This window comes from Rana temporaria, chromosome 10 (assembly GCF_905171775.1).
Source record: "Rana temporaria chromosome 10, aRanTem1.1, whole genome shotgun sequence".
In the NCBI taxonomy this organism is placed as follows: domain Eukaryota; kingdom Metazoa; phylum Chordata; class Amphibia; order Anura; family Ranidae; genus Rana; species Rana temporaria.
The window spans coordinates 74,963,526-74,987,691 of record NC_053498.1 but is presented as its reverse complement, the minus strand read 5'-3'; the positions used below and the strand labels follow the sequence as shown (position 1 = coordinate 74,987,691).

Sequence of the window (24,166 nt, the reverse complement as noted above, 5' to 3'; positions counted from 1 at the left end):
GGCACAGGTACCGCCCACCACAGGGACTCACCCAGGGGCCGTCCAGACTCCTCCCAACTTAATGAATGGTCAATAATTAGGGTACTAGATGTTATATGTTAATTGTTGATGATAATACTAATACTGCTCAAAAAGATGGTACTAATAGTGATGAAAAAAAAATAAATAGTCTTAAACCATCACTGATGAAAATAGTGAACAAAAGGTGAACTTATCCTTGAGGCCTCGTACACACGACCGAGTTTCTCGGCAAAAACCAGCAAGAAACTTGCTGGGAGATATTTTTTTGCTGAGGAAACCGGTCGTGTGTAAATTTTCGTCGAGGAAACTGTAGAGAAACTCGACGAGCCAAAAAGAGAGCAGGTTTTCTATTTCCTTGACGGGAATAGAGAAAATTGGCTTGTCGAGTTCCTCGACAGCCTAACAAGGAACTCGACAAGCAAAACGATGTGTTTCGCCCATCGAGTTCCTCGGTCGTGTGTACGAGGCCTTAGGCTCCACACCTAAAGCCTCATACACACGATCGGACTTCAAACAAACTTTTCCGTGGATTTTTGTTTGAAGGGCGTTGGCCGTGAAGCTTGGTTTGCATACACACGGCAGGACTTTTTCAACAAACTTTCCCAAAATCATGTGTTTTTTCAGCTATTTTCTGCTCTTTACCGCCACCTTTTGGTTAACTTCTGCTATTGTTGGTTGATTTTAACATTGGTTCTGAGCATGCATGCTTGTACTTCGGACTAAAGTCCGATGGACTTTTGTACACACGATAGGACTTTGCACCGTATGACTTTTGTTGATGAAAAGTTTGTCTGTTTGCAGAGCAAACTTTTGTCCGATGAAAACCAAAAAAGTCTGTCCGGTGGAGCGTACACATGGCCGGATTTTTTGGAAAACAAATTTTGTTGTTAAAAAGTCAGACGGTGTGTATGGGCCTTTAGTGTATGGCAGCGACACCTGCTGCACTGCGTTTTTTTAAGCTTTTTGTGATGTGGTTTTTTTTTTTGGAGCGGCACCATTAATTTGAATGGGCCTCCCTCCGCTTCAAAAATGCGCCAAAGATGCTTATGTACTGAATTTTGGTACAGAGCCACGTGCGTTCTTTGCAGCAATTTTGTCACTCAACAATCGCAGAAAAATTGCACCAAGTTTGGGGTGGCATCAACAAATAATGGCATCGCAAACGTGTCCTGTGTTTTTCCGCAATTCTGGAATCGCGATTCCAGTACACTAAGGTGTGAATGGAGCTTAAATGGACACATACAATGTTCTGTTTTCTTCCATATTGCTGGGTTGAAGTGCATGGATGTGAATTAGCCAAATTAAGGATATTTGTAGCGGAAATAGGGTCACTAGAGCACTATGGGTTATCTAAAGAGACAGCAGAGCAGGGCAGGTTGCTTTGCAGCTCCATTTATCTAAGAGACGCCTCTGACACTGTCTGATAAGGGACCAGTCACTACTCTGGTGACTAATTTCAGTTCTGTAAACAACCAGCTTTGTTCAGAACAGATAAAATGTGTTCATAATTCATGTGAAAGGGAAACTAAAGTTTCACCTACAGACTGGATAACATTTTAACATACAATATTTGAATTTACCCAACTCAAAAAAGAAGATATTATAAATACTGCTCTGACTGGATTAAAACAACAAAGTATGTACAAAGCCACCACACAAAATAATAATAATAAAAAAATATATATCCAAAAGTTGTGTACTCACGTGGTTAATTTTAGATCTTCTTTAATTTCTTTAATTTCTGAGAAAAGAGACATTTATGAATGAATTACATGGTCTACAAAGCTGCAAAAACATTCAGGGCCCGGTCACACCTGTCAGTTGGTGATGAGCACTTTACCACAACACATGGCGTCTCGCCATTTCACTAAACTGAGTGAAAATTTGCTTTTCAAAGAGAAAATGTACTTAGTTTAGTGAAATGATTGAAATTATGCTGACTTTTATCATCCAATCATGTACTAGGAAAAACTCTGTTTAAATCTTCCTTGCACGTGACTGGGTATTCTTTATAATGTAAATTTTGTCTTGCTCCTTCTTAGTAATTTTGCTCAATTTAAATTCACTTTGCTAAGTCAATGTTCACTGTGCTAAATGAAGCAGTCACACAGAAAAGTACATGAGCTTCTTTTTGGCCAATGTCAAAGCATCCACCATAGCCACCATGTGACAAGAAAGTGAAGAAGTAACTTCTGTATATCAGCTATAGTAGCAGAAAATGAAGCTTTAGTCAGTAAGTGGTGTGTGTCTGATGAGGAGCTAAATTTAGGGGGATGGGTTGGTGTTGGTGTAGGATGTTGCTCTAGAACAAGGGAATTACTATTAAGCCCCGTACACACGACCGGTTTTACTGCCAGGAAAACTGCCAAGAGAGCTTTTGGCCGGGAAAACCAGACGTGTGTATGCTTCCTTGCAGTTTTCCCAACAGGAAAACAGCCGGGAATCCCGTCGGGAAAATAGAGAACCTGCTTTCTATTTTCCCATTGGGATTCCCAGCGTTGTTTTTCCCGCCAGATTTACTAATACTTTCCTGGGAAACACTGCAAGGCAGTGCCCATGGAGCATACACATGGTCAGGATTCCCGGCCAAAGCTCTCAAGGCAGTTTTCCTGCCAGGTTCTCGGCTTTCCCCTTGGTTTTCCCGGTGGACTTTTTACCGCCTTTAAAATGTGTACAGGGCTTAATGCTTGGTGACTGGAGGTTAAGACACCCAGTGCTGTCACAAGTTGCTGGAAGAGAGTTCTCACCCCAGTTTGCACCTTGAAGTTTGCACAGAACTCTTATAATTGAATGGAACCATGCAATACTGGCCTTGTTTTCGAAAAATGAACACTTTGCAGTGAGAGCAAACGATAGTGCAATCATGTAATGACAACATTTTGATTGATAAATCGTTCAATGCCACAAATGCCCAGTGCAAACAGTTACATTTTTTAACAGACGTGAAAGACATACATTTTTCAATCTTTTGTTCGTTTGGCAGAATTTTCCAACCTGTTAATTTTTAGCTCTGAAAAGTTAAAACTGATTTTCTATTTGTGCCCATTAACTGGGCAAAAAATAAAAGGACGGTCCAAATGACAGAGGGCCAAATTCTCAAAAGAGATACGCAGACTTAACTCCATTTTTCTAAATTTACACGGCGCGTATATTTGCGCACGATCGTCAAAACGACTTAAGCAAAGATTTCCGTATTTTCAGCCGTACTTAAATTAGTTACACCTGCGCATTCCCGGGCGCAAATTACGCTAGGCTCGCCGCTGTTTTTGATAGGCAAAGATGCAAATGAGGGAGTTAGGGCGATTCTCAGAATTAAGTGTGTGTGCCGTATTTTCCGCCCTGTGCGCACCTGTTAGTTTTTCTGACTAAATTTCCACATTATAAAACCAGCCCTAATTTTACACATGCTGTGGAAGGGTTTGCTGAAGGTAGTGACTATAGGTTAGAGCTCTAGTTGTGAAGGTTTTTGTTTAAAAATGCCAGGACCAGCGATGATTTTGACGGCACTTGCTGCCTTACAGGCACAAAGGAGGAGGAGGAGGGCACAGAGGAGGAGGATGAGGGCACAGGCGCGTGTTTATCGGCCACGGCATGATATTTGGCAAATGCCAGCTTATGAGGTGATTGGCAACTACCGATTTGATAGGGAGGCCATCCTGGAGATCACCCAACTCCTTCATGAGGATCTAATCGCCCCAACCCTACGTTCCCATGCCCTGACACCTCTTGAAAAAGTGATGGCAACCCTCCATTTTTTAGCGAGTGGCTCATTCCAGCGAGCATCTGGAGGTGTGGCTGGGATGGTGCAGTCAACCATGAGCAAATGTCTACATCAGGTGGTCCCTGCCATACTGCGGCGCATGAGCAACCAGTTTGTCATGCCCACCCAGGAGGACCAGCGTGTGCAAGCAATGACAGACTTTTACAATATTGCTGGCTTTCCTAAGACCATCGGGGCGATTGACTGCACCCATGTGGCACTCCAGCCCCCCCATGATACTGAACACCTGTTCAGAAACAGGAAAGGCTGGCATTCGATCAATGTCTAGGTGATCGTAGATGCACATGGCCTCATCTGGCACGTTTGTGCCAAGTTTCCCGGCTCGTGCCATGATAGTTTCATCCTAAGGCAGACCAAGATCTACAGAGACTTTGAGATGAACGTGTATGGAGACAGCTGGCTGATTGGTGAGTGACATTGGTGTCAGGTATGCCCCCCCCATGATGCAGACATCACAAGGGGCACATGCATGACTAATATCCTCCTGTCTTTTCCCTTACAGGTGACTCAGGATATGCCTTGGGACCCCACCTGATGACCCCCTTTAGGAACCCCCAAACACCCGGAGAACGAAAATTCAATGAGGTGCACATCCAGACCCGGGCTATAGTAGAGCGGACTTTTGGCCTGCTAAAGTCAAGATTCAGATGCCTTGACAAGACTGGGGGTACACTATTGTATTCCCCAGACTTTGTATGCCAAATTATTGGGGCATGTTGCATACTGCACAATTTTGCTTTAAGAAGGGGCCTGCATGTGGAGATATGTCCTGACCTAACCCCCCACCCAGGCAATCCCCCCCCCCCAAACCCCTCTACCCGGTCTGCTGAGGGCCAGGCAATCAGGAGACAACTGTCTGAAGGCATCTTTGCCCAGTAAATGGATCCTATTTATATTTTTGTTTTTGCTTTGCCCAGAACAAATCACAGAGATTATGTGACCTTTAAATCTTTACTTTGCAAAATAAATGCACATTACTTATATGCCAATGAGAATGTTTATTTTTATTTACAAAACGCACATTAATTATCTCACAATGAGAATGCATGAATGCACGTCACTGTGGTCCCTAGCACAGACACATCACATGCACATCGAATTGGATTAGATCCAAGTACCCCCCCCCCCTTTGGTACTTGGGAGCAGTAACGCCCCGCCACGGCTCCAATTATGTCACTGTGCATTCATACACCATTCAGGAACCTAGGATGACTTCTCCCTGGTCCTGGGGATCCCTACTCCACCAAAACTGAGGGTGACACCCTTATGTTTTCAGGAATGCCACCCCCCCACATTCACACATCATTCACACACATAAACCAAATCATAAGTACAGTGTAAAAAAAAATAAAAAAATAAAAAATACCCCTGCAAATTAGGGATGTTGCCGAGTGCTCCTTCTGGGCTGCCCACGGGCACGGGCACGGGCACGGTCACGGGCACGGCCACGGGGACGGCCACGGCCGACTGGGGGATCTTCACGGGGGGGGTCTGTGCAGGGGAGGGAGTATTTTCAGGGGGGGGGACTGTGCAGGGGAGGGAGTATTTTCAGGGGGGGGGACTGTGCAGGGGAGGGAGTATTTTCAGGGGGGGACTGTACAGGGGAGGGAGTATTTTCAGGGGGGGGGACTGTACAGGGGAGGAAGCAGCCTCCCCTGGTGTCTGTCCTCCTGCTGGCCTTCCCTCCAAGGCAACGGCTATCCTTGTCAGACAGGAAGTAATGTCAGCCGTATTGGCCTGCACAGCCCGGGTATTGGCCTGCACAGCCTGGGTGAGGGCAGTCACCTCCTGGGCCACACCTGTTGTGGCGTTCCTCAGGTCCCACAAACAGGTGATGACCCCCACGGAGTTGGTGGCCACGTCACCCAGTGACTCCCTCATTGCACCCAGGCTGCGCTCCACCTTGCTCATTGTTTTTTGTATTGCAGACAGACTGCGGGTCTGCCGGACATTGTCCCTCAACAGACTGACCGGCAGACGCACCAACCCCCCCCTGTTTTCAGGGGTCGGCATCCTACTTGCCCCTGAGGCTTGTGGTCTTGGAGGAGGAGTTGGAGTGAGCCATGGGTGCTGCTGCATGTTGGAGGAGGGTTGGAAGGGGCGACCCATGATGGTGGCCTGACTGCTGGGCGCCTGTGGGGTTCCCTCAGGGGATGATTCAAAGGTCATATCTTGGCCCATCATTATTTCCTGCCCAATCAGAATATTGTCATCTTCCTCCCCCTCATCCTCCTCCCACTCAACATCCAAATTAGGGGAGTTGTGGGCACTCCCCTCCCATGGCGAATCCTGCCCTTCTTGGGACTCTGCATGAGCCTGTCTTGGGGGTGGTGCAGCAGCCTGCCCTGATGGGCCTGCAACCTCCTGACCTGATGGGCCTGCAACCTCCTGACCTGATGGGCCAGCCACCTCCTGGGCTGATGGGGCTGCCACCTCCTGGGCTGATGGGGCTGCCACCTCCTGGGCTGATGGGGCTGCCACCTCCTGGGCTGATGGGGCTGCCACCTCCTGGGCTGATGGGGCTGCCACCTCCTGGGCTGATGGGGCTGCAACCTCCTGGCCATCTGGGGAGGACACAAAACAATCACAGGTTGTTGGATCCATACACTTGGCACATCTTCCCTTCCCCCACCCACACATGCTAATCACCAGATAGAATTTCCAAAAAATTACCTGTCCTCATAAGAGGATCATTGTCAAAGCCAGGCAGGCCCACCACCTGCTGTGGGTGGAAACACTGGGCCACTGCCCATTCCTCCTCACTCATCCTGACTGGGCAGGGTCCCCCTCCTCCAGTGCCCCTGGTATGGGCATGCAGCGTTGCCAGCTTGTTCCGGGACACGCTCCTCAAGTCATTTATTTATTTTTGAACTCCAGCGATGGTCCTGGTCTCCCCCCCCCCCCCGCCGCATTGATCCGATCGGTGATCTTTTGAAGGATCTCCTTCCTCCTGGCCGGGGTGGTGGTGTGGCTCTCAGGGCCATGGAGAAATCGCCCAAATTTCATGACGCCCTGAGCAAGTATATGCTTCTCTGCCAGGGTAAAATTAAGCTTCCTGCGCTTGGGAGCCATGACAGACAACACCCAGCAACAGGGAACTCACCCAAAAAACAAACAACAATACACACACACAACAAAGAAAATACAAACAAGCCAAAATAAAAAATATACAGACAGCTACTATTAATTCGAAAACAAACAGGCAAAAAAGGAAAACAAAAGATATAAACAAAACCAAAAAAAAAAATTTATCAAAAACAAACAGGCAAACAATCAAAACAAAGAACAAATTATCAAAAACAAACACCAACTATACCCTCCAACTCCACAAACACTTTTCTCACAAACCAATCTTACCAACAAACACTGACAAACGTTCAAAGCAGAAGCAACTTGCTTTAGGAAGGGAACACAGGGAAATACTTTTGCAATTGAAGTCTGTTTGACTGGGGCTATTTAGACACAGGGCGATCTTCAAACTAAGTACGCTTGGCCTTTTACCTATCTCACTGATTGCGCTGACCAAAGTTCTGCACATGCGCAGTGAGGTCCAGATTCGTGCGCGCATGCGCAGTACGGCCGGCACTTCATTTGCATGGGGTCACGGCTCATTACAATGAAGCACGCCCACTTCCTTCCCACTTGCCATAACCACGCCTTACGCATTGAAACTTAAGTTAAGGATGGCGCAGTTTTGTGCGCAAATGCACTGAGAATACGGTACTTACGACACCAACTTAGGGCGCCGTAACTTAAATGACATAAGTTAGATAATCCTAAATTTACACATGTTTTTGAGAATTTGGCCCAGATTTTCTAACTATTTTTTAGCTAGTTACATAGTAGGTGAGGTTGAAAAAAGACACAAGTCCATCAAGTCCAACCTATGTGTGTGATAATATGTCAGTATTACATTGTATATCCCTGTATGTGGTGGTCATTCAGGTGCTTATCTAAAAGTTTCTTGAAACCATCGATGCCCCCAGCTGAGACCACCTCCTGTGGAAGGGAATTTCACATCCTTGCCACTCTTAGGCCCCATACACACGATAGAATCCATCCGCTGAAAAATCCCAGCGAATGGGTTTCAGCGGATAGATTCTATGGTGTGTACAATCCAGCGGATCTGTTTCCGCTGATTATTCTCCCATGCGATGGATTTCCAGCAGATCGAATATTTGAAGACATGTCTTCAAATCTATCCGCTGGAATCCATCCCAACGGATTGATCCGCTGGTCTGTACAGACTCACCGGATCAATCCGTCCAAAGGGATCCCCCGCATGCGCCGTAATGATTCGACGCATGCGTGGAATTCCTTATATGACTGCGTCGCGCACGTCGCCGCGCCATCATCGCGGCGACGGCGCGACACGTCATCGCCAGAGGATTTCGGCGCGGATTTCGATTCGATGGTGAGTACACTCCATCGTATCAAAATCCGCGCAAATCCTCGAGAGGATTTATCCGTGGAAACGGTCCGCTGGACCGTATCCGCGGATAAATCCTCCCGTGTGTACGGGGCCTTACAGTAAAGAACCCTCTACGTAGTTTAAGGTTAGACATCTTTTCTTCTAATTTTAATAAGTGGCCACGTGTCGTGTTAAACTCCCTTCCGCGAAAAAGTTTTATCCCTATTGTGGGGTCACCAGTATGGTATTTGTAAATTTAAATCATATCCCCTCTCAAGCGTCTCTTCTCTAGAGAGAATAAGTTCAGGCTAGTGTATGGCCAGCATAAGAAAAAGCAGTGTAAAGGGTGGTGTTACCTTACTTGCATTACACTTCAGCTCTGGAAGATTTACCCCCCTTATGACCAGGCTACGTTACCTTAGCTGACAATTGTGCGGTCATGTGGCACTGCACCCAAATTAAATTGATGTAATTTTTTTCCCCACAAATAGAGCATTCTTTTGGTGGTCAGTGTGCGGTGAGTTACTCTTGCGCTATCACTGTATGTAGAATAAGGTAAAAGGTGATCTAGCTGCTGCAAAGCATCCTGTAGCCTATCCGTAGCTATTATGGTAAAAATGCATATAAAGTGAATAGTGCTGCGCTGCCAAATTGAATGTGCTGTGTGTGTCCTGCAAGGTGGACAAAGTAAATGAAGCCTGTGCAACTTAAAAGCAAAATCTGCAAATCTGCAAATTGGTGTATCCTGCAAAGACAACAAAACGAATAAAGCCCACGCGACTTCCAATAAATAATGCAAAATGTGCGAATCCACAAGAAACAAATTATATATGCTGTTGTGCCTATAACAAACGTCTGGATCGAAGCTGAATTTTGCAACAAAAGCTGCTTTTGGTATGTTATATTTTATTGTGCTATTCACTTTATCTTATTTTTTGGCTGTAGTTATGCTTTAAATTGTAACTCCACTTTTTTGGGAAAAAATACTGCAAATAAAAACAAAAATAATATAGGATATACAATTTTGTTGCAAGCTATATTGTAGTTTATTTAAAAAAAAATTATAATCGTTTTCAATCTACAGCACTGTAATATTCTGTAAAATTCAATGCAATATAGCAACCAGTGGTATATGAAACACCCTCAGAAATGTAATTTCCTGCTTGTCTGCACTAAGATGCAAAGTCATATTCTAGGCATCCTCTGCAACAAAAATTTCAATTTTGGCGAGATGTTCCTAAAGGTTTAATTATTTTTATAGGAACGCCGACCTTGCTAGTTTCCTCATTAGAACACTGATAGTGCATCAGCTGATTGAAATGAAAAGTCACTCCCATCCAGATTCACACTGCACAAGACAAACAGCTTTTTCTTCAGATTAGAAACGGGTAGGACTCCAGAATAAAGTTGGTTAAAAACCTTGCACTGTACATTGATCACCCAGAAAGGATTGTTTTCTTAAAGTTACTCTTTAAGTTGAACTAAAGCTTCACCACAGCTACTAAACATAAATAAATATCGTACTAGTAGGTTAGTTCTACATGGAAAGCGCTTTTTTTTGTGCAGCTTTCTGTTTTTACTCAATTCTTCTTTACTTCTTTACTAGTCAATTCAGAGTACTACCATGCTATTCTATTACTACCATGCTATTCTATTATTACCTCCAATATTTTTGAAGAGCACCCAATTATAATCAGTATTCAAATGTCTTTCTTTTCTCTCAACACAAACAGCAGTATTAAAAGCAAGAAAGGTTCCAATTAAAAGCATCATTTTTCCCCAGACCATGCTGCCACACAAAGACAGGTTGGCATATATGTATGCCAGGAGGGTTTATGTGCCCCAACTGCTCTTCAGTTCTCTATCACAAGCTAAATCCTTGAAGTCATTTTGTACTCGGTTATACTACAAGTGAAATATTAAAGAAAAATAATAAAGAAAAAAACACGTAAAGATAATCCATAAGAGAATTTAAATAGAAGACAGAATTTTCTAACTCTAAAAAAGTTAGTCTGGCCGTGTCAATACATAAATAAGAGTGCAGATTTTTTTTTTTGCCGATCTGTACCTGAACGCTTCTTCATTTTTCCTTGAATATCTGTGATGTTCCTTTGAAAGGTGCAAAGTACATCCTAGCACAACACCTTCTATAATCGCTCTATCCCCCCTCCCATGCATCAAGACACCAGAGTTAATGTTCAATCAAATAGCTTGGTGCACTCAATATCGCCTTCCTCTTTTAGGGAGTGCCAGTTAAAGGGAAAAAGAAGGATGGTGACCATTTTATACACTATGATCTTGAGGTCTCAGCCGTCTAACGGAGAGGTATGCTTTGCCGAGTTACAGTTACAATATCAGAAAGAAATGTTATTATGGTGCAATATACTGTAAAGACACAAAGAGAGCAAACATTTCACATACTGAATCCAAAGTCTAAAATATTGATAGACTTTTAAGGGGCGCATAGCTGACACAGTGGTTGTAGAATGTTACAGAAGCAGTCAACACCCATGGAACATGGCCATAGTGTGTTTACAATACAAGAGCAGGTATATTATCTGGATCATAAACATTTTTGCTGACAGAAGTTCAATAACAGCATGCCAATTCAGCATATGCAGCCTTTTACAATGTTCTTAAAAGATCTATATACTGGGCCTGATTCAGAAAGGAGATACGACAGCCAGGGCCGGCCTTAGGTGTTCAGGCGCCCTGTGCGAGCTAATCCTGTGCCCCCCCCCCCCATTTTCACTAATCCTGTGGCGCCCCCTAGACATTGTGCAATTTGCCACCCCCCTGAAAGTGCCGCCTGGTACATTGGTACCATCGGGTCCCATGTGATCATGTGAGCAACTGACTGCGACTTACATTCTGCGAGCTGTGATGGCCGCACGGCGCCCCTGTTGCCCATGGCGCCCTGTGCGGCCGCACAGCTCGCACACCCCAAAGGCCGGCCCTGACGACAGCGTATCTCCAGATACGCCATCGTATCTCTGAGTTTCGGGGTCGTATCTATGCGACTGATTCATAGAATCAGTTACGCATAGATTTCCCTAAGATCCGACCGGCGTAAGTCTTTTACACCGTCGTATCTTAGGCTGCATATTTACGCTGGCCGCTAGGTGGCGCTTCCGTATAGTTACGCGATGAATATGCTAATTAGGTAGATACGCCGATTCAGAAACGTACGTCCGGCCGGCGCATTTTTTTTCTTCGTTTGCGTTAGGCTTTTTCCGGCGTAAAGTTACCCCTGCTATATGAGGCGTAGCCAATGTTAAGTATGGACGTCGTTCCCGCGTCAAGTTTTTAAAATTTTACGTCGTTTGCGTAAGAGGTTCGTGAATAGGGCTGTACGTAAGTTACGTTCACGTCTAAAGCAATGAAGATTTGCGGCGTAATTTCGAGCATGCTTACTGGGATTTTTTCACGAACGGCGCATTCGTAAAAGTACGTCAAATACGCGGGGTCACCATTAATTTAAATAAAACACGCCCACATCATCCCCATTTGAATTAGGCGGGCTTACGCCGGACCAAATACGTTACGCCGCCGTAACTAAGGGCGCAAGTTATTTCTGAACTTGCGCCCTAATTTACGGCGGCGTAACGTATCTGAGATACGTTACGCCGGCCCATAGATACACAATTGTATCTGAATCTAGCCCACAGCTGCCATTGTTTTCCAATCAGCACACGATTGGGCATTAAAAGTGAACTGGTGCTTGCTTTCCACATGAATCTAAACCTTTGCTTTCCCTATATCTAATGGCGCATACACACGTCCGTTTTAAACGACGTGAAAAAGAACGATGTGAAAAACGACGAGAAAAAATAGAGCAGGTTTCTAAATTTTTTCCGCCCATTTTTCTCGTCGAAGAAAAATGCTCTGGAGCATACACACGACCAATTTTCATGACGAGAAAAGTGCCATTATTAAGACCCCTTTCACACTGAAGCGTTTTTACAGCATTTTAGCGTTAAAAATAGAGCTATTAAAACGCTCATAAAACGCTCTCCATGCATCTCAATGGACCCTTTCACACTGAGTCCTGCAAGCAGCATCTTTGGAGGAGCTTTTGGGCGCTGAAAAAAACTCTCCAAAAACGCCCCTCTCCATTGAAATGAATTGAAAGCGCTGTAAAAACGCCTTACCCTTTCACACTGAGGCACTGCAAAAACGCCCTAAAACGTTAGGGTCTTAGCGGTGCTTTACCAGCACATTGGGATTGCAGATGAGGCTTCGCTCGAATAACGATCGAATAACGCTAGAAAAACGCCCCAGTGTGAAAGGGGCCTTAAAATGGTTGTGAAAAACGGTCGCGTGTAGGCTCCAGAGCATTTTTCTCGACGAGAAAATTGGGCGGAAAAAATTTAGAACCTGCTCTATATTTTCTCGTTGTTTTTCACACCGTTTAAAGCGGTCGTGTGTACGCTTTAACGAGGGGGAAAAAAACGCACTTGCTCAGAAGCAAGTTATGAGACGGGGAAATTGGCAAAAGCCGCCCCAAAGGGTGGCGCCTTTTCGAATGGAACTTCCCCTTTATAGTGCTGTCGTACGTGTTGTACGTCACCGCGTTTTGCTCAAGCATTTTTTTTCACGAACGTGTGTATGCAAGGCAGGCTTGAGAGGAATCACGACAAATCACGTAGAGAAAAACGTATTTTTTTCCCATGACATGAATAGCATTAGGTATGGGGTTGCCATTTTGTGGTACAGACAAGAACTCATAACTGCAAATGCAATGCAAACACTGTCTCCCCCACAAAGTTTTATTTCTGCAGCATTATCGCTAGAATATGATAAAAATCTGTAAAGAGAGTTAACCCTTTTACAAAGAAATCCAGTTCTAATGGGCTGATCAAGTACAGAAATCTAACAAGTGGAGTTATTCAACTATTGGCGACACCCATGGGTGATGCACCCACCTTGATTCAATTCTGAAAGTCAGTATAAAATATTAACAAACCCCTTAATTGATTGAGTAGAAAATTCTGAGACAATATTTTATAACGTAGGACAGCTTAAAAATGTAAACAACTGTAAAGACGTTTTAGTGAATTGAAATTAGGTGCTTTCCAGCTAATTATTTAAAGTGTAACTCCACTAATGTTGAGAAAAAAACATTCCCCTCTGGGTGACCTATGTACATTGCAAGGATTATAACAACCTTTGTTGCAGATTCATACCTTTTGTTATTCTGAAGAAATCCATGTGTGTTTGTCTGTGTCTCTTGGCCGAGTGAGTCTAATGGGAGGGGTTTCATAATTCATAATGTGGCTCTGGCCACATTAGTCTCATACTAGCGGGCGCTGCAGCTGCTGCTGTTTCTCTAACCCTGTGCGCACTGGCTTTCCCAGCCATACAAGCTTATGAGACCAACTCCACATGCATGTAAGTGGTCTCCTTTCTACACAAGCTATGCAATAATCTTTTTTGGCTGTATATTTTTTGGAGTCCTAGCTGGTCCTCTGACCAACCTAGGCCCATTTGAATATTATAGGAACCTTATCCTTTTTTACCTTAGTGTCATGTGACTTTACATAATTTTGGTTTGCTGCATATCTAGTCCATAATAGCCTTTTTCTTGGTCCTACATACAGCCCATATACTGTAAGAAGCTTTTATTTGGAGTTTGGGAATTAGTTTGTATATTTCCCTTAATAGGATCATATGTTGGATATCGCCGCATCAGTTGTACTTGTGACACACTGATGCTCTATTGCCCACCAGGCAGAGACATCGGAGTGAAGGGGACTGGCACGTTCTCGCTGTATGGGAGACTCTCTGACATTGTGTGGAGGTATGGCTTGTGCCCCTTTTAGGCCGCGTACACACGGTCGGTTTGGTCCGATGAGAATGGACCGAAGTTCATTTTCATCGGACCAAACCGACCGTGTGTATAGGCTATCGGTCTGTTTTCCTTCGGTCCAAAATTTTAAAACATGCTTCAAAACCGAACCGATGGACCGCTGCCCCATCGGACCAAACCGATGGTTAGTACAGAAAAGCATCGGTTCAAAACCCGCGCATGCTCAGAATCAAGTCGACGCATGCTTGGAAGCATTAAACTTCGTTTTATTCAGCACGTCGTGTGTTTGACGTCACCGCGTTCTGACCCGATCGGATTTTGGACTGACGGTGTGTACACATATCAGGCCGTACGGCCACTTCAGAGGTGAACCGATAAAAACGGTCCGTCGGACCATTCTCATCGGTTTTGAAATGTAATTTCTGTGTAATTTTTTCTTCTATCTGGAAACATTCATTATAGCAACGATTTATTCTGAGCTGTTCACTTGCTAGCTTTGAAAAGCAATGCATTATGTACTGTTGTTTCTGTATATTTATTGTTTTCTTCTTTTCTTTTTTTATGTATTTATTGTAGATTATTTATCCCCGTGTGTTCCTGAAGAAGCCCTGTATTTGGGCGAAACATGTAGAACTACCTACACGGATTTTACAAGGCAGCCCTTTTGCATTTGGTTGTAAAAGTCTTGCTGTATTTTTAGATATGTTATATAACATTTTTTGTATGAATAAATTTTTTTTTATAATATAATTGGCTACTCCATGAAGTTTTGTGGTTTTGGTTAAAGTACTATATACGGAATTAAGAATTCAAACATTCCAACTTGCACCTTTAAAATCCCACACCATACCCCGGTTTCGGGGATTTTTTTACTATAATCTCATATTGGGATATAGATGCAGTAGGACAACAACCATATTAGATGTGCATGCTCTATAAGTTACTTATTTTCATAATTATCAGTCAGGTGTGGCAGCTGCAGGTCACTAATGAGGAAAGCTGCTGGGCCTGCATCCCTTTAGACGTGTTCCTATTGGAAATATCTCACTAAAAATGACATTTTTGTTGCAGGGGATGCCTGAAATCTGACTTTTATCTTAGGCAGACTTCTTGGAAAACCAGAGAGCCAATCACACAAGCAGGAAATTATGTTTCTGGGGAGTGTTCAGTACACATTCTGTGTACAGAACAACTCCATATAGCCAAATTGCTTTGCATTTATAGAAAATTACAGCGGCTGCAGATTGAAAAGGAAAGGTAATTTTTAATAGCATTCGATTACAATATGACTTGTATCACAATCGCATACGCTATATTATTTTTTCGCTATTCCCCCCCACAACAGTAGAGTTACCCTTTAAAGGGGCAATATCATACAGTCTTCATAATGTGGAACCTCGGATTGCGAGTAACGCGGTTAACGAGCGTTTCGCAATACGAGTACTGTATTTTTAAAAATCCTGACTCAGTTTGCAAGTTTTGTCAAGCAGGATTCAAGCCAAAGCGGTGTGCTATACCGCGTTTGGCCTGAGGTGGGGGGGGGGGGCGCCGGAGCCAATCGGCGCCGTTAGGAGCAGTTTGGAAATGCTAGGAAAATCTTGCAAACACTCTGTTCCCGAGCCTTTCCGAGTTCAGTTTTCCGTGTCCTCGGCCCTTTCTGAGTGTTTCCGAGGCTCTCCGGCACCCCCACCTCTGAACACATGTGGTATTGCATGCCATTGAAGTCAATGCGGAACAAACTATTTTGGTTTCTTCTGACTTCAATGGGGAAACTCACTTTGATATGGGAGTACTTTGGATTACGAGCATTCTACACGAATACTGAAACACCATATTTATGTTCTCTATCTAGTGTTATGCCTCGTACACACGATCGGGTTTTCCAACAGGAAAACTGCAAAGGGGAGATCTTGGCCGGGAATCCCGGCCATACACATCCTCGCAGTTTTTCTGACAGGAAAACTGCCAAAATCTGCTGGCAAAAAAAAAGGAGTACCAGCTCTCTTTTTTCCCGTCGGGATTCCTGACAGACTTTTTCCCGTCGGAAGTCCCGAGCGTGTGTACGAGGCATAAGACTTTAACCATAAGGGTCATTCCCAGATAAGGACCTTGGGAAAATGCAAATGACAAACAGTCTAATGCCGCGTACACACAATCGGTCAAACCGATGAGAACGGTCTGATGGACCGTTTTCATCGGACCAAACCGATCGTGTGTAGGCCCCATCGGTTATTTATCCATAGATTAAAAAAAAGAAATCTTGTTTTAAATTTAACCGATGGATACCTAACCGATAGAAAAAAAACGTCCATCGGTTAAAAATCCACGCATGCTCAGAATCAAGTCGACGCATGCTTGGAAGCATTGAACTTGATTTTTTTCAGCACGTCGTTGTGTTTTACGTCACCGCGTTCTGACACGATCGTTTTTTTAACCGATGGTGTGTAGGCACGACTGACCATCAGTCAGCTTCATCGGTTAACCGATGAAAACGGTCCATCAGACCGTTTTCATCGGATGGACCGATAGTGTGTACAGGGCATAAGAATTCCTAAGAAGAATTATTACCAATTAGATAACTTCATCAGGCAATTCTGCTCATATATATTTAGGTGGTGTACAACTGTATTAGAAAAAAGGAAGTTAGGTAAATATCTTAGTATCCAAGTGGGTTAAAGTGGAAGAGCTTTTGTATGTTGACTACAGGACTTTCTGTGCGTATATCATACTGTAAGTCAGGAGTCCTCAAACTATGGCCCTCCAGTTGTTCAGGAACTACAATTCCCATCATGCCTAGTCATGTCTGTGAATGTCAGAGTGTTACAATGCCTCATGGGATGTGTAGTTTCGCAAAAGTTGGAGGGCCGTAGTTTGAAGATGCCTGCTGTAAGTGAATCCAGCCCAAGCATTTTTAGGTTGGGCTAGTCGAAATGTCCAGGTTTGCTTCCTTTTTTTTTTTTTTTTAAATGATTCCACATACCAGATTTCAGATTATTCCTCCCTAGGTTCCAAATGTAAACGTAATGCAAATTTATATTTCTGCAAGATCTCAATGAAACTTTTTACACATTTACAGTGATTCTGTTTCTTTAACAAAAAAAGTCAAGCGGAACTAGTTACCCCAGAAGAAGCCCTGTGGTGAAACCTGGGTCAGCTTATCTTTGATGTGCTTAATAGTCTTTGTGTATATAATTGAATACGGCTTTGTACCCTCAAGTCTGTACTATTATCTCTGAATTTATCTTCAGTTAAGATTTTGTCCAGGAAACATCACAACAGCACCACAAGAGGAGCAGGCTGGAGCAGGGGCGTACCTAGTGCAATCGGCACCCGGTTCGGATCCTATATCTGGCACACCCCCCACCTTAAAACTGCACCCCTTTACATTACACCGCACCCTGCACCTCTGGACCCCTTTACATTACACAGCCCCCCACAGCTCTAGACATCTGTAAGTTACACAGACACCCCCTAACAGTTCTGGACCCCCTGCATGTTACACAGACCCCCCCTACAGTGCAGACCCCCCCTACAGTGCAGACCCCTTCTACAATGCAGACCCCCCTACAGTACAGACCCCCCCCTTCAGACCCGTAATGTACCTCGGCTCAGATGATCAGCGCTTACTGCACATACAGCACTTGTAGACTACACGGAGGGGGAGGTGGCTTCACTCTGCTCGGCTGTGTGAGACAGCCGAAACTTATCAGAGCCGCAGCACGGCCACGAGAGTAAGGGATTGTTGCGGCCGGGTCCCAGGTGTGCCGACGGGTGTCACTCGGGTGCGGCTCACACCGCCCCCTCCCTCGCAAAACCAGGCTCTCCTGGGTGTGTTACCTGCCGCTGCCTGTCACCGCACCATGCTGCCCAGCGTCCGCTATCTCCACTAACTCCTCTTCAGTCATGGAGAGGGGGCACCGGCCTGACACCCCCCCAATGTGTGGCATCCAGTGCGGCTCGCCCCCTACCTAGTACGCCACTGGGCTGGAGACAATTGAGGCTTGCGGTAAGAACACAGCATGCTCCAAAGACTTAAACATCTGATACCACATGACATACTGGGAAACAAATATAATTCTGGATGGTGGACAGACATATACTGTATTGGGTTGGTCAGGTGGAGATTACTTATTTGAAAGATTGTGACCATCAGTATAAGAAACTGTGTGTGTTTTGTCATTGATGTATCTTTTGCCACAAAGCTATGTTTTTCCCGTTTGTTTGCCACCTATAAAAGTGATTTATGTGACTAGTGACTCCATCGGTACAGCACAGTGTTAGTAAACAGTGTTATTAAATGGTAAAATTTGTGTACATTAGCAATAGTCTGGTGTGCAATTATTTGAAGTGTTACAGAGCTTAATGGTAACTGACAAAGGATTTAGCATAGTGTGAATGATTGACTGTTACATTTTTAGAGGGTTTGACTGTGCTTTTATACACCTGCTGCTATAACCATCTCTTAAATTAATATATCACACTAAATGACTGGCTATCCATCTGATATGAATCTACAACCCAAAGATTTAGGAATATGCGTATACCTAAAGTGTTACTAAACCCAGGACCCTGCATTCACTATAACTGGTCTCCCACAGTTTCACAGAACACGTAAATGCAATTATTTTAGTAAATATAAACTGCAAAATACCTTTTCTCATCAGCAGTATATAGCAGTCTTGTGACTTCTATCAGTGCCTGGTTAAAGCTTGTAGGAGGAGTTTTCATTTTCCCAGAATTATCCTATCAGACTGCAGGACCCCTAACCCTCTGTCTGGATTGTGCTGATCAAATGTTCTCTCCTAAGAAGAAAAAAACTCTCCAGCAATACACACCAAACTGAGCATGTGCAGCCTGATTCTAGTAACTCTGTCTTATCAAGACCGGTTTTGGAGTCGGTGGAACATGAGGAGGATCTGTGCATACAGCAGGGGTGCCCGACCTTTTGAAGAGCGAGGGCCACTTAAGCAACTTGGTAACCAGTCGCGGGCCACAATGAGCGGAGCATGTGGATGAAAGGTCAAAGCTATTCTATAGGCCCTCCGATCCGATCTGCCCAGATGGAAGAGGACAAATTCCCTTCTGTTTTTTTTTTATCAGGTCGGAACAGACAAAAGTCTGTTTACATCTGCCGCTCTATAGAGGTGAATTGAGGGTCCGATTGGGTCAGGCCGATCCTGTGAAAAAGGCCTAAGACTGCTTTCACACTGATCTGCTGCGGTTTACCACACCGCTGGTACAGTGTACTGCGCACCTGTGTCTATCCTATGGGTTAGCTGAACTTTGCCATAGACTCCGCCTGTGGCAAAAGCCAGCGCTGTACAGGAAGCATTGGCTTATGGGGCTCTGCTCTGCAGCCGCTTTCTTCCTCTACCACCAGCTTCATTCACAACACTAATGCTGTGGTATGGCGGGTTGGCAACCTGCGATCTGGGCTTGGCAACCCCCCATTCTAGAGCAGGAGGTCGCGGGCCACATCAAAGAGCTCCGCAGGCCAAATGTGGCCCCCGGGCCACTGGTTGGCCACCCCTGGCATACAGGATCACACAGCCTTTTTACACAATGCAGATGATTAACTCTTAGGTTCCACAGTGAGTTCAACAAGCATGCTTTACTGCATATGCAGAAGACTTATTTTACTGTTGGGGGTTCAGTACCACTTTAATAACTGAAGTGTTACAAGTTCTTTGGTAACAGCTTGTGATCTTTGTTTTGATATTTGACAATGAATAAGTTCATAGTACAATGAGCTAGAGATGTCAGTGTTGGTCTTTTTTTTTAAGTTTGATTAAAGTATATACATATTCCTAACACGTTGTAATGTTCATAGCCTGGGCAAGGGCACACTTTAAACTTCAAGCCTGCCCTCAGAAAGTAAGAATTGAAAAACATTTTTAATAAAAAAAAAATGCATTCAGAAAACAATTACCAGATGTTTTATTTAAAATATAAAAAATGAAAGTGAAGTTTTAACAATGAAGTAAACAACACTTGATGCTTAAAAGGTTATCATAAACCCCTGAAAAACGTGCAAGTAGCCACCACTCCCTTGTATGCAAAAAGTATTAGGAGTACAAGTGCAAAAAGACATACATATTCTATTGCTTATATATCATGAAGCTGATAAACACAGTTGACACAATTGTACATATGCTGCAAACACACCCTGTACCATACCTTTTCTTCAAGGTGACTTTTACTGTAACTGTACAATCAATATCTAAAGCAAACAATGCTGGAAAACAACAAATTGCATTTTGATTACAACTCTTTCAAAGTGTTCCATGCTGAATTCTGCCAAGCATACGCTTCACCTCAGTCTCTACACGAAAAATCCGTGCTTTGCGCCACAGACTTGTAGTTAGTGCCCGGCTTTGCTGCAGATCCCGCAGGAGTAGAGTGAGGTGAGCACTAATGCGTGCATGATCCCAACCTCCAACATTGGCCCGCAGCTCCTTTAAAATTAGATGCCAGTGGCGTGATGCATCTGTTCCCTCAGTAAGAGATACAAGGACTTTGACCCCCACAGGCTTCAGGGCTTGGAGACCATCATCAGACAGTTCATTAAAGTAGAGACTGCAGAAAAAAAAAAAAAAAGTACCATACATTTACAAAAGTTTTTAGGATAAACTAGATTTGAGTTATAGGGTAAAACCACATAGACATGACAAAATGCACTTTGTATTTAAAGCTGCACTCTAGGCAGATACAAAAAACGTTTCCTTGTTATTCTTTTCTTTTATTGGGCTATTCATTTTTATCTTGTTATTTCTCCCTAGAATTCTGCTTTATAAGTGATTCTGATATTATAATTAGTTAAGCTCCAAGCTTCCTATTTTGATCAAAGATTAGAAGCTGTGCTTTTTAACTGAGCTGTTAAACTTATGCTCTAGCGTGCCTAGTTCCTATTTGTTAGAAAAGTTATTATTATTTAAAATAGCTATGTTGGTCATATTTTATTTGTGTGAACCATTCTCCCATCTCCTGAAAAATAAATCACAAAATATTAGTACAAATATTTTATCCACAATATAATATTGTGTAAAAAAACTGTGTTAGATCATTTATTTTATTGGTGTGAACCATTCTCCCATCTTCCAAGACCCCCCCCCCCCCCGTTTACTTACCTGACCCCTCCGTGAACGTGCTGGCTTCTCAGCTGGGCTTTTCGGCTCCTTCATTGGTTGATTGATAGCATGGCAGCCATTGGCTCCCGCTGCTGTCAATCAAATCAATGACGTGGAGCGCCGGGGGCGGGGCCGAGTGATACAGTTAGCGGCTATAGGCTGCATCTAACCCCCATGGGAGAGAGCTCCTCTGGAAGACGTCACCATTTGACGAAACGGCATAGGGAGGAGAGGCGTGCCGACGTCACCGACATTAGAATGCTATCATCCCGGAAGGATGGGCGGAATAGTTTTAAAGCCGGCCGGCTTGATATTTTTACACGCAAATTGCTACAAATGTTTGTAAGTGCAATGTTTTTATTTATTAAAAGCTCAGTTTACAGTACTTCACTATGTCAGTGTTTCCTATTTCTACATGGGGACTCTAACTTGGGAGAAACATTGAGGATCTGTGAGACATTGAAGGAAAAAGTGTTTGACATCCAGCAGTGAGAGACCCCGAGCGGGTATTACAAGCCACATGCTGTCACAATCTCAATTAGGAGATCAGTGATTCTGGTAAGGAGACATCTTCCTTTCTGCGTGATCACGGAACATCTCCTGGGTGTTACATTGTGTACAGCCACCATCATTTATTCACTGGAGGACTTCTATTTCTTGTGACCTTATATTTGTATATCCAGCATATCTGTATGGTCAACAGGAGCAGGAGGCTGTTTCTTACTTTTAGAATTTTTCAGCACTATCTTATGTTATTCACTTACTTGTGTTGTTTTATTTTGGGTCCACATTTATTATCAACATTTTTTACGGTTTAGGTTAACCGCATTTGCAGCGCAGCTTTTTATATATTTCAAATATGATTATTACATTCCTATTTTTGTGTGTATCTCACATGGTTAGTTGCAGCAGCAGTCACGCTCATTTGCATTTATTTTATTTTTAACTATATCACACTGAGACAGCGCAGTATTTATTCCACATACATATACAAAATTACTTCTGTATTGAAGTCAATGCAAGTCGCCCCGAGTCGCCCCCAAAGTCGTACAAGAATCTCTCTCTAAGTCTGAGCGACTTGAGTTGCTCCTTTTAGAATGGTTCCATTGAACAGATTGGAGCCATTTGGCTTCTTTAACTGCCCCTGAAAACAAATGGCTTTAAAAGCAATTCGTAAAAACAAAATGTCCCCTTCCCCCCCAAAAAATACCACAAAACCTTACCTTGGCTCCAATGCTTTTGGGAGGCATGGGTGACGTCACTGCACCTTCTAGCAGAGCTGGGGACTTGAATTCCTGCAGGAGTTGACTCTTGTGGAACTTCAAGCTCCCAGCTTTCCCAAGAGGCACAGTGACTTTACCCTTGATTTTAAGACCCAGGCAATCATTTCTGTTTTGGAGTGGTGGACTGTTTGTTTATGAAAGGCTTTTAAAAGCCAATAGTGTGTGGGGAAAGGGATCTGGCACAAAAAGGAGACCATTAGTTTGCCATTGAAGGTCCACTTTAACTTTTTATCTAATGGACTGTACACAAAATAAAGGTACATCAGATGTTACATAGTTCGTCAGTTTAAAAAAAGACATAAGTTCATCAAGTTCAACGATAAGAAATAAAATAATAATAATAATAATAATAATAATAATAGGGAATGTGAGCTGGGTTTAGACAATCGTGAGACAGGTTAGGTTTACCCTACTGATGATGTGTTGTCGCAATAGTGTATGTGGAAACCACAATTCGTGCAAGTTGATTTATAATTATTTGAGTATTCAATGGGATGTTGGTTATTACACCATTGTAAATTGTAAATCATTTCCAATAATTGGATATTTTTCTATTTAGATTATTTGGTATATCTATGGCTCCTAAAGAAGTGGACTAGGTCCAGGAAACGTGTCGAGACCCAGTGTGTTTTTATAAATTTGTATTGTGAAGTTATGAAAACATTTATATTTTATATGGAATGATGAAGCTTTTATAAATATAAAATAAAAATATATTTTTATAAAACATGTTGTGCCTCAAAAGTCCCATTTAATTATATTATATATATTTTTTGTTTGATGCACTACTTACAGGGATGTGGCACCCCAATTTCTTCGAAATTTTTGGTAGTATAAGATGGGGTCTGTAACAGTAATGGAGGTTAATGTTTATAGCCATTGTTTTCTATTTTCTAATTAGTTCTGGACTGAGTATGTTGCGGTCTGTGTCCCAGCATATTCATCCTCTTTTTGTGTCAGGTGGCTATTGTCACAGAGACAGAAAATTATGGAAAATCCAAAATTTTACAGTTGCCACCAGAACAAAAAGCAAGGGTAAATCTTCCAATGGGGATTCCTGTTTCAGGACTTACAGCAGACTTGGTCTTATTTTGAGATTTTGGCTAGGTTCACGCAGGTAGCAGTTTGTACTGCCCTCTGAAAAGTGACCTGTGATGGGCTGATTTTAAGAGGGCAGTAGAGGAGTGGCTTCTAAGCCTTCAGGAGGTGATCCTACAACAAAGCATTGTGACCGTGGCATGTGTACAACCCCTTTAGGCTTTCAGTGGGCAGCCAAGGGGAAGAGGGCAGTAAATGCAGCTGAACCACCCGTTTTTACCACCTGTGTGAATGAGATCTTCGTCTCACCTCCCTTTGTGTCTATGAGACAGAATGTAAAGGAGACATTTTTCAATGGGACACAGACCGCAAAAAATAAACTGGCAGGAGTTTTAATATCTACGGTAACTCCCCCCGAAAAAGAAAAAAAAAAAGTTTGTGGCAATACAATTTAAAGCTGAACTAAACACCGGATACTCACTTACCCTCAAGCGAATTTGTGTGTGTGTGTGTGTACCCAGGGAATTTTGTGTTGCCTTTCAAAGCTGTTGGAGTATGTCAAATGTTGAACGCAACAGTCGTTTGTCTTTTTTACCCTAGTATACCAAGTATGTTACAGGAGACCTGTGTATATCCACTTTATGAAATATAAAAGCTAAAATATAAAAAATACATTACATATATTAGTGGTACTCA

At 43.4% G+C, this 24,166-nt stretch overlaps 2 protein-coding genes across 5 annotated transcripts in view; both read right to left on the bottom strand.

Annotated features, from left to right (window-relative positions):
- Window positions 1-10,682, bottom strand: part of PDZD3 (PDZ domain containing 3) — a 71,402-nt gene extending 60,720 nt beyond the window's left edge. The window contains exons 1-2 of the mRNA XM_040325509.1: window positions 10,282-10,682; window positions 1,726-1,762 (exon numbers count right to left, since the gene is read on the bottom strand). Of these exons, the coding sequence (XP_040181443.1) occupies window positions 1,726-1,762; window positions 10,282-10,297 (53 nt within the window). The 5' untranslated portion in view covers window positions 10,298-10,682. The remainder of the gene's footprint in view (window positions 1-1,725; window positions 1,763-10,281) is intronic.
- Window positions 10,683-19,935: 9,253 nt separating this feature from the next.
- NLRX1 (NLR family member X1) overlaps window positions 19,936-24,166 on the bottom strand; it is a 54,076-nt gene continuing 49,845 nt past the window's right edge. For all 4 annotated transcript variants that reach the window (XM_040325506.1, XM_040325505.1, XM_040325508.1 and 1 more), the window contains one exon: window positions 19,936-20,598. In XM_040325506.1, coding sequence (XP_040181440.1) covers window positions 20,295-20,598 — 304 coding nt within the window. In that variant the 3' untranslated portion in view covers window positions 19,936-20,294. The remainder of the gene's footprint in view (window positions 20,599-24,166) is intronic.